This window comes from Glycine soja, chromosome 5, assembly GCF_004193775.1.
Source record: "Glycine soja cultivar W05 chromosome 5, ASM419377v2, whole genome shotgun sequence".
In the NCBI taxonomy this organism is placed as follows: Eukaryota; Viridiplantae; Streptophyta; class Magnoliopsida; order Fabales; family Fabaceae; genus Glycine; species Glycine soja.
The window spans coordinates 4774318-4786428 of NC_041006.1; the positions used below are offsets into that span (position 1 = coordinate 4774318).

The following is a 12111-nucleotide window of genomic DNA, read 5'->3' on the forward strand; positions in this document are numbered from 1 at the left end:
CAAAATATTTTCATTAACTTTCTTAATAAAGTTGTCCAAATATTTTTTAACTTATTTTAATTAAATTCACAATCAGATATATGTGATTAAATTTTCATATAATAAGAATTCTTGAATAAATTCTTATTGGACAATTGAGGAGAGTAAATATTGGAAATTTTTTTATTAATGGGACATATGCAACTACATATCACACTTTAACACAAAACTTTAAAATTTGGGTTTATGAATTTTTCCTTCACTTTTATATGGTATTTAACCTTCTCATTGATATAAAATGTAGGACTTCACCTCACACTTGTACTTCAATAATTTTTTCCTCAAATGTGAATCTCTTTCACATGATAGTCTCCTTCTCGAATGAAAGTCATTTTCAATCCACTAGTATTCAGTAGTGACCGTTAGAGCTTAATCATGATTGTATTGACCCACCTAACCATTGTCACCAACATGCTCTAATACCTTGTACCACTCCAACACTGTGAGACCCATTGTTTGGCCCTCATACATGAACTCACTCGCCAAGTACACTTTCGATACAAGAGATTCCAACGTCCATGGATCTATCGCCTCCATTTTATTCATCCGAATCGGTTACCAAATCAAACCATCGACTTTGATACCAATTGTTGGTCAATCAAAGGGGTAAATATTGAAAATATTTTTACCAATGAGACATGAATAATTACATAATTGAACTTGACACCACATTTTAATCCAAAACCTTAAACCTAAAATTTATATATTTTTCCTTCACTTATAGGATGTTTAACCTTCTCATTCCTATCACATCGTTTATCTAAAGAAACTTTATTGATGGCTTTTAACTCAAATGTCAAATTTTATACTTGCACGCTCCAAACTTCCTGATCCCTTTTTTGTGGAGAATATAGTTTTAAAGAAAAATTATCACGTTCAACTGAAAATTATAAACTGGACATGGACAGATGGTATAATTTGAGTATGTAAACTGTTGTTTCTAACTTCGGATACACATTGAAAGGTGAATAAATGTCAATCCAAACACCCACTAAACCAGTTTCAAATTTCAATATTAAATAAATTCCGTGCATAAGATATTGCACAAACCAAACCAAACAGCACAGAATTGTAGCCATCAGCAAGCAACCGCGCAGACTTGCACATATGAGGGACTGATTATGAACACTTGGTGCAATTTCATAAAACCGAATTTCCAAATTTTATTATAATTTTCGAGTTACATCCGAGCAGAGGAAGCCTATTTCATAGTATTTCTGAGTTTACAACCCATTGGTGAAGGAACATTCTGACAGACATGAACCAAAACCAAAATGTTTGAATTCCAGAACATGACAAAAGAAGATTCTGAATTTACAACCCATTGGGGAAGGAGCATTCTGACAGACATGAAACCAAAACCAAAATGTTGGTATTCCAGAACATGACAACAGAAGAAATTCCTCCCGCGCCCCCTCTTCTAACACGAGACTACAAATTGTAAAGCTCCATTCTACTAATATCCACCCTGAAGCTAACCAAAGACATATATTTTACCACCAACAGATATATTTGTCAACAAGAATTTTGGTGGTTCCAAAGAGTCAACAGGCAATGCATTCTGAAACCACCTAGGACACTTCAGTCTCTCAGTCAGTCTTGTATGATCCTCCGTTCTGCTCAACACCATTTGCCAACTCTTCCTTCAACTAAATCAATTTACAAAGCAACAGAGATGGGGAGGAAAAAGTCAATCATTGCATATAGTATACCCATATTATATAAATTGTCCAAAACAAAAAGAGAAGTGTCAACAGAATCTAAGCAAAATAAAAGGTTCTTAATGTAACTGAAGTCACAAGAAGCAATCACATTTCTCAATGACAAAGCTTATAAATTTACCTTCTGAAGTATTTTTTTCTGATACCTATATCCCTGTGACAAACAAAGTAGAATCTTAGCAAATCAATATGACATGTGGAAAGACTGTGCAGATATTTATGCAGCAAAATAATTCCAGAATGATGATATAACCTTGTCAGTTCCATAGATGTAATCACAGTATGTGAAAACTGAAGCAAAATTGCTTTGGCTTTGTCTTCCAACATAATGATGGTAATCGTGATACTCAGCGCCACCATAAAATGGAATATATTTTGTGATACTCCTGGGAAAGTCATACCTGTGACATGATAAGGTCGGCAATACAATATAAGGCCAGGTGCCAAAATTACAATGCAGGAACTAAAGAATGATGAGCAAACTTCTCATAAAGGGGAGAAAGGAGAGAGGGGAGTATGCTGGTGTTTATCAATGGGAAAGAAAGAGTGGCCTCTGGTAAATCCTACAGGCAAAATCAGCAATTATTAGGAACTTCAAGTTGGACACACCACAAGGATATTCCATCCCCGCAAAATTAACCATCGTCCTTATAATTGTGCCCTTCTATAAACAAAACCTTTATAGAAATCAGTTTGACTCTCAGTTTTGCATCAACCTGGACTAGTTCTCTATATTGCTGAGACAGCAAACACCAGAAAGATTTATTTCTTGGTGTAGTTTACTTAATCAAAAATTGGCAAATTGTCCTAGACAAATAACAATTTGACCTGTATATTGTTGAGACAGCAAACACCAGAAAGATCCATTTCTCAGCATGATTAAGAACATTATATGTACTAATGCAAAAACTAGCAAAGGTTTGTCCAAGACAAATTTCAATTTTAACTTGTGGTTGCTAGATTGATCACAACAAACAAAATGTTCCCCTACAATAGTAACCCTTCAAGAAACTTTTGCTTCCTGATAAACTACAGAGGTCCCACAAGTTCGTAACCAAGTTTCTTCTTCGGCACAGAACTCTCAATCAAATCAAATATAATGATTTCACATTATTAAATGATTACAAACAGAAAATATAATGCTCCTCAACCTTCGTCCAGACTTCTCTTCAGTTAAAATCGGAAACTTGGCTAATAAATCATTGTGTTTACATGCGTGTTTGATTTACCATCCAGGATTCACATACGCACAAATTCACACCCAAACCAAGCCAACGTAAAAGCAACTATTAGAGCGTGTTTGGAAACAAATTCTGAGGCCAAAAACCTCATGCCTATGATGTGAAAAGCACACTTTGATGTGAAAAACCACATCGGTGATCCGTTTCCAAACACGTACTTAGTTCCATGGTACAAAATGCGTTACCAAACAAGATAGAATTTGGTAGATAGGTCACAAGTAACAGTAATAAATCTTAGGTGCAGTTCAAAGATAGTACGGAAAAAGGACATAAAGTTTAAAAAAGAAAAAGTAATACACTTTGCCTCCACTAAATCTAAACGGATGAAACAAAGGAGAACAGAACAGAACGGAGTGTCCGTGCGCAAAGCAGGAAGAGATGGAACCCTGATTCAGTGCAGTCAAATTTGCACACATCCACACAGTTACTGTATTACTGTTGATACATAATTTGAATGGAGAGAATCCAGATTTCTTTCCAAAAAATGCAGCACATTAGCTATAAGAGATTTCTATTACTTGGCAAGCATTTTATCAGTGGAAAATTAGAATAAAGCAATGAAGGTTTTAAAAAGAAAAAGGTGAGAAAAAGCGAGCAAGGGACTGTTAGAGATCGAAAGTAAGTTTTTGTTACCCGCTGTGGGTGTCAATGGCTTCAATCTGGCGCAAGGCTATCCATAGCCAAAAGGTGATAATGTGACCAGGAACCATGGCAGGCCCGAGAAAGGAGGGAATCCCGAGGATCAAGATCTCGGCCCAGTGGGCATAGGGCGCCGCAAATCCAATGGGAGCATGGTACTCATGGTGCACGCGGTGAATCTTCTCGTAACCCCAATCGTTGTGCAGAAACCGGTGGATCCAGTAATTGGTGTAATCCTCTACGAGAAAGTAGACCAGAAGCTGCGACAGGATCTCCCTCCACGACGGTAATTGCAACCCCGTCCTGATCCCAATCATCTAAAAGATGAAGAAGAAGAAGAAAAAAGTGATTAATAAATCAATAAATAAAAAAATCACGGTGACGGTGAAGGTGAAGGAAAAAGGGAGAGGTTATGGGTTCGAATGCCCAAAGTGACATTTCAAACAAAATTAACAAACTAAAAGATAGTGCGCGGAGAGGGGAACCTGGATGGAAGGATAAGAGATGAGTTGGAGGGGGCCGACGACGAGGAAGAACATGCGCATGACGTCTTTGTAGCACTTGAAGGTTTCGGCGAGGGACAAACGGACTTTAGGTTGGATCTTGTGGGAAGCGACGAAGGAGAAGCGCTTGAGTTCGAGGAAGACGAGGGGGAGGGGGACGAGGGAGAAGACGAGGAAGAGGAACAGAATGTTGTGGCAGTAGAGGAAGTAATCAGACTTGGAGGCGGAGTAGTTGAACCAGAGGGTTTCCGCGGAGGTGAGGTTGCGGCCCAGCGCCGCCGCGGCCTCCGGAATGGAACCATAGGGGAGCATTGTCACCGGAACCCTAGGATTGGCGGCAGCGGAGGACTGTTTTTCTGTTAGTGTAGAGTGATGTGAAATGGATGTGAGAGAGGGGAGGGGACAGGGAAGCGGTGTGTGATTTTTGCGGACGTGGTGGATGCTGCGCTGGATGCTTGTCTGTTGCCACAAATATTTGCGGGAATTTTCAAAATGCATAACTGCCCTTATTTATAGAACTCCTTTTCTCTTTTTTTTTTTACAACGGAACACCTTTTTTTTTTTTTTTAATGCATGTGAATGATGTTATGATACTGATACACAAGGATGATGCTGATTGCTAAAATCTTTTACTGCCTTTTTCTTTCCGAGGAAAACTTATCTAGATATTATTACCTGAAATAAGAAAAGCATCCGTTTTTCTATATATAGAATAAGAAATTAAATATCATAACCTTTTTAATATAACAAATACTTTTGTTAAAGATGATAAAAAAATCTACAAATATTATGTATTTCTATCATACATTATTAAAAAAATGAGTTAAATGTAATTTTGTTCTTTTTATTTTTTTAAATATATAATTTTAATTTTCATATTTTAAATTAAAGATATTTAATTCTTATTTTTTAACATATGTGATTTTGGTCTCTTATTTTAAAATAAAAATATTTGATTATTCAATTTTAAAAAATATGTAATTTTGATTTTTTTTCAATTTCATCAAATTCAGAAAACATTAATTAATAAAAAATTTAGATTAATCATGGCCCTTTTTCCCTTATCAAATTAGGATAAGATAAAAAATATATGATAAGAGTTATATAACATTAAATTATTTATTTAATTTACGTTATAATCAAGTTAATATCTTAATAGTCAATATTTTTAATCAAATTGATATTTGTTTCTTCCACGGTACATGTTTGGAGTGATAACGAGGAACCTCTGTGTATTTGAGGGTAATAAGGTCACTTGTATTTGTGTCAAAATTTGATATTTGGTATCCCCAATTTTATATGTTTGCATCATCTCACTTATTTTTAGGTGAGAATAAATAAATAAACACCCTAATTTTAATATTTATATCACTTATTTTAAGTGTTTGAACCAATTATTTCTTTTTTCTCACTTTTCTTATATGTTTATCATTGTTTCATTTATATATTGATTTCAAAGTCTCCAATAAATTTAGTAATTTTTTGTTATTTATCTCAAATGTTTCTTTCTACTTTTTCATCTCTCACTTCCTTTATTTTCTTGCATTTTTTTTTCCTTTGTAGCTGTCATTTACTTTTATAGCATTTTGATCCTATTTTATATTGTGTAACTAAATAGTTTGATTCACGACTTTTATTATAATATGTTTTCTTCTCATATAAACACATCTTAATTAAGCCATGATAACTTTTATTTGAAATTTATAATTTTAATACTTGTCCTTACCTTCATGTATATGGTAATTTTTATTAGATTTTTTTAAATACATTGTTTCCATTGGCTTCCGATTCTAGATCCCCCAATGAATGATAATACCACTCTCATTATGACGTGGAAATTACTCGTTAAATGTACAAAAAAAAATTATGTCAAGGTGATTCCAAACACGTAGATAATAGATTTCGGCCGTCCACATCTACTTTTTTTTTCTGACATAAATTTTTTCTATTCTTTGAAATACAAAATTAATTTTTAATAGAGTAATCTTTGTACATACTAATTCCCAACAAATTTTGCTCATATTCACAAAATTAATTTTTAATAGAGTAATCTTTGTACATACTAATTCCCAACAAATTTTGCTCATATTCACAAAAAATTAGTCCTTACCATTCGTTTTTCTTAATCTCTTTTACTTTTGTTTTTTTCTCCCTTGAACCAAAACAACTTTTTTTCTTATTTGGCACCATTGTTTTGTTCTTTTTTCTGTGGGCCTGTAGCCATATGTAATGTAATAAATTAATAATTGAGACTGATAAAATATATATTCTATTTGTATTAAATTATATGCTGTATTGGAAAAGTTATTTTATATCGATATATTTATTATATAAGAAAAATAACGAAGTATTTATTGTTGGTCAAAACTTAATGAAAAGCATATTTCCGTGATAAGTTTTGTTTTTATAAATATTTACAAAAATATTTATTTTTAAGTTGTAAGAAATAATTACAAACTTAAGAAATAAACCTTTTCAAAATTCAAACTAATGGAAATAATTTTGAAAAGGACAAGGCCGACTAAACATTTATTTAGCTCACTTTTTTTAACAGAAATTTATCTCACTTAATAATGAGAATTTTTCAAACTAAGGAAAATATTTTTTATGGAAGGAAAATAATTTATTGAATATGTTTGGTTTTAAATTATCCTTTGAAACTTTAGGATTGTAAACTTATTTATTTACTATAATAAATCTCTTTCAATTTTTTTCAATCCTTAATAGAAGGGCGTAAGCTTTTTTATTCAATAAAAAATTTTAAAAAATAATATTATGTAATGATCAGATACTACATATTAAAAAAAGATGACATTAATCAATGAAGAGAATGAAATAATAAACCAATGTGAAGAGAAAATGTCATAAAAAAGATAATTCTTTTTAATAAAATATTAGTCATTCCTAGTAAATCAATAATTCGATTTTTAAGCATTTTCAACGTAATACTGTTTACACTGTAAACTAACTAAAAATTATATTAAGAATGATTTGTAAAATAGTTGTTATAAAAATAAATAAAATTATTATTATGTGTATTTTTTATTTCATCTTTATCATTTTATTAATAAGATTTTTTCTCTAACTGTTTTGTTTTACAATTTTGTTAACATTTGTCTTGAGAATTGATTTTAATTAAGTAAAAGTATATAGTGGAGTTATAAGATGATTTGGCAGTAAAATGAGAAGAAAATAAAAAAAAATCACGGATTCGATTCTTTTCACTAAAAAAAATTGATCATTAATAACTAATATTTGTCAATATGAAAAATAACTAAAGGTATAAGGTTTTTAATTTGAAAGGTATTCATTTTATCCCAGCTAAAATCTTTTTCTTTAATTATTTAAAATTAATTATAAGAGGTAATTGTTAATAAATTATTTATTTAATAGATCAACATATTATTATTTTTTAACTTTCACCCTTCCATCTGTTTGCCTCTATTTCTATTTGTCACGTCATGTATTTTGGAAGACATCAAAATTATTAGATCGAAAGACATTTTCGTAACTCTAACTTGTTTTTTGAAAATAACAAAATGCCTAAATTTTAAGTTAAAAACTAAAAAAAAAGTCAAAATTTAATTTAACCTTAATTATATTCCAATGAATAAATAAATGTACGTACAAAACAACAATATATTATTACCAAACACTTAGATGAATTAGTGTAAGATTATTTCAGTTTAATGAAAGATTTTAAATTTAAGTACTGAGCATAAGCATACTGTACGTGTAGCATGATGACCATTTTCACTTCTCGATACTCTCAGCTCTTATGTTTACAATGCAATGATATTTTCTAGGAAAAGATGACAAATTTGTAATGCCAGAACGTAACATTTACGAAATATGATTCAGCACTAACGAAGGGTTTAATTTACTTAATTAAGTAGAATACGTGAATTCTTTTAAAACTTTTGATATTTATTTTTTATTTCTTCGCATAAAAAAAATGATTCAACACCATTTTGTCCAGTTAATTATAAAGGATAATGTAGGAAGTATATTGAGTTGTGTTTAAAAAAACAATTTCAAGGTTACTTATTACTTACTAGGAATTTGAACACACGAATGTGTTTTTAGGGCAAAAGCCAATTATATTCCAATCATGTATCCTACAAACTTTGATTCTTTCAGTATATGTTCCCAGACTGATGTAAAGGATTTCCATGGGTTATTTTTTTTAAAAAAAATTCTCCCCTGTTTGTAGTGCTACTATTACATAAAGCACATTAATGCCTATAAAAAAACATAAAAGCACATTAACTCCATAATTTGTATGTAAATAGTTCCTTACCTTTATATAATTAAAAGTATTAATAGATGTTTGTATTAGTTTATTTTAAATAATAATAATTTGTGTGCAATTTCTTAACAATTTAAAAAAAACAAAATATAATCTATAGAGTTATCAAAACAAATAAGGTTAGCAAGAGTTATTCTTGAAATAACTTTGATCACTTCTTTTATATTATTAAAAAATAATATAAAATCATTTTAATTTATATAAGTAAATGATTGTTGTATAAAAAAAAGAGAGTAAATGATTATATATATATATATATATATATATATATATATATATATATATATATATATATATATATAATTAAAATGCTAGTTTTCTTGATACATTAGAAACACGCTAAGTTAATTAGTATTCAACATTTTTTATATTAAAAATGCGATTAATAGATTTAGTAATTAATCGTGTAAATTCACTTAGAAGAAAATGTAGTTAATTAAGAAAAGTGGGGGTGTAAATTATGATTAAATTAATATGGGGATGACTAATGCACACATGTGTTTTTCAATAACATAAATATTTAAATAAAAAATCAATAAACTTCTATGTGTCAGTAAATCAATTTTGAGATAGTATTATCGGCAAAGAGCAAACACGCTCCGTGCCATTGGTTCTCATTCATTTTTTTGGTAAATAGCACTAGTTTATAGTTTTGCTAGTGATGTTTGGTTTCTTTAGAGTAATACGTAACCTTTTTAATACTATGTGGTCACTCTTTCTCCTCTCTCATAAACATTAAATTATCAATTATTTTTTATCTCTCATAAACATTAAATTAATATATATATTTTAAAAATATTAAGTGTGTCTGATTTAGATTTATTTATAAATAATAATAATAGTTGTTCTATTTAAATGAATTTGGAAAATAACTATTTTTCCAAAAACAATTATAGTAAAATATAATAGTAAATTATATTTTTTTATATTTTTTTTCAACCAAATTGTTGCTCTCTTTGAGCCATATTTAAAAATAAATAAATTTTTTGTAATCTTTATGAAGCAAATCCTTTTTAATTACTTTTTTTTTAAAAAAAGTAATCATTTGTTTAAAAAAAATTACCTAATCTTTTCCTTATACTCAATTATATGTTCATTGTGTATTGTATAAAAATCAACATTTTCATATTATTTTGATTTATTTCCACTTAATATGTTCCTGAAATTATAAAAAAAAATACTATAAATTAAAGTATACATTTATCAAAATTTCCATAATACATTTATTATGATGAGAGATGAAAAAGGAGAGAGATTAAAAAGTTAATGTTTACGAGAGAAAAAAGGAAAGAGATGATTTAATATTAATGAAAGAGTAGAGAAAATATTGTCTAAAAATTCAATGCTGAAAGAGATGAAAAAAGAAAGATAAATGATTATTTTAAAATTAAATTATAAATTAATTTAATATCCTTATATATATTAAACTTACTAATAAAAATAAATTTATTGATTTTTTTTTCAAATATTTATGATATTGATTACTAATGCACTCATAATGAAAATAAAGTGTGTGCATTATATATATATATATATAATGTTCTCATTTGATAATATATATTTTTATTATTATTTTTTCCTTTCTAAAATAATTATTATTTTAAGTTATTTTATACATATAAAATAATAATAAATAAATGAAAGAAGATATTAATTTTATAAAATCAATCTTATATATAATTTATTTATTGATTTGTTATATATCATAAATATTATAAGGAATATAAATAAATAAAATAATTAATGATATGTTGAAAAATTAAATTAATACTATAATAATTATTTTGAGATAATTTTTTTTTACACTATAATTATAATAAGTATAATGTGACACAAGAAGTATTGTGTATACTGACAATTTAATTGATTAACCAAGCTCCAATGTTTTGATCGCCGCAAAAGGCCAACAAATTTGAAGTTTTAATGTAGTATTATAATAATGGAATGGTTAAGTATCCGTAATAAAATATCCAAGTATCAACTACATTCTGTCATGTCATTAAGATGCGCAGTATATACGCTTAAACGATATTGTTCTCTTATTATTAGGCGTAAGCTCGTGAACTATAGTTTAAAATAAAATACTGCGCATAAAATAACTGTTCTATTTAAAGAAGAATAAGTTTAAAATAAAATATAAAAAAAACTGATTCAGGATGTTTTATTAATAGGAACGAAAGAAATAAATGAGAAATATAATAAAAATAGAATTAGATGAGTCCCGCCCCTATTGTATAGGTAAATAATAACATAATTAATCAGTTAGTTCAACTGATAACTTTCAAGTGTCTCAATTTTTGTATATATCTAAAGGAGAAAATAAAAAGATGATAGATTTAATTTTTGTGCTGTCCCTTCTCAAGTTGTCATCGTGCTGTCTCTTCAAAATGATGTCTTTTTTAAAAATAATACGGGAACATTGAGAAGGGACATAGGTTAATTTTAAATATCATCACACCTATTTATGCCTTCAAATTAATTACAGATCCATTTCTTTAAGTAAAATGAGAATTAATTTTGATAAAGTATATTTTATAAGCAAATAATAGATAGATGGATACATATATGTCAGTTTTGTCTAAATAGACCCGTGCTCTCACAGGATCATCTCACATGTGTATGTATTTGTATAATAGTATAATCTTTTTTTTAATGAAAATATAGTAGCATGCATGTATCTAGTACTACATATAGGATAAGTTTGTTTAAACATAAAAAAATAATAATTATAAAATAAGTATTTTTTTAAGAAATACATCAGATGTGTTTCTTAAAAAAACAAAAAGAAAACTGTTTATTACATTTAAAAAACACTTATTTAAAAAATAAATTAATCCATAATTAACTAATAAATCATGAAAAACAACGGCGCAGCTGGTAAAACCTAGCACAGGTGGAGGTCACAGGGGGCTCCATCCCTCGCCGTTCATAAAGTACAATCCCTGTGCATCTTTTTGACTCTTGGCTATTCCACATCAATTAGGACACATAGTAATATATAGCAAGATATGACTATAAAAAGCTGGCCACCCTTTCAAAAGGTGAAAACCAATGTTTCTCATGCCAATCTAAAATGCTAGGACGTGTCAATTAATTATACATTTTTGGCTCCTTGTTAATTACACCTAGATATTACCATGATGCTTAATTAAGCTTTGAAATTCTGGTATTAGACAATTAACATTAGAACACAGGTGTGATAATCTTTTTTGCAATGGAAAAGGAGCTAGCTCTAGTCCTTCACATGAGCCAACCGGGAGCATGAGTACTTATCACCCCTATCTTTTAATCATTTGTTCCCTTCACGCTCTTGGTTGCTGTCCTTCTAGTCAGCTTATTCATATACCCTTTGCAATCGATTATGTCTTTGATTAATGTTCACATTTCACAGATCACTCTCTCTCTATATCTCTCTCTCCGATCATGATAATTATATACTTCGATTCTTACCTTGATTATAATCTATAAATGTCGTAGATATTGATATATTACTCTTAGTCATGGAAATTCGCGGTTATTATTTCTCAATCATATATATTTGCATCGACAACATTGTTATCCTAGCCTACTCTCATCTTACTTAAAAATTGATTATCAGTGCAGTGATCATTAATCAAGTGTAATTAATACTACCTAATTTCTTTTTCTTTTACTTCTTG

General features: G+C 29.1%; 1 protein-coding gene across 1 annotated transcript; it reads right to left on the reverse strand.

Moving 5' to 3' along the window:
* Positions 1-1177: 1177 nt before the first annotated feature.
* Positions 1178-4455, reverse strand: LOC114412109 (methylsterol monooxygenase 1-1-like). The gene is made up of 5 exons (XM_028375895.1): positions 4126-4455; positions 3635-3957; positions 2014-2161; positions 1882-1914; positions 1178-1688 (listed from the first exon to the last, which is right to left on the reverse strand). The coding sequence occupies exons 1-5, from the start codon at positions 4453-4455 to the stop codon at positions 1629-1631; spliced, it is 894 nt and encodes a 297-aa protein (XP_028231696.1). The 3' UTR covers positions 1178-1628.
* Between the last annotated feature and the right edge of the window lie 7656 nt (positions 4456-12111).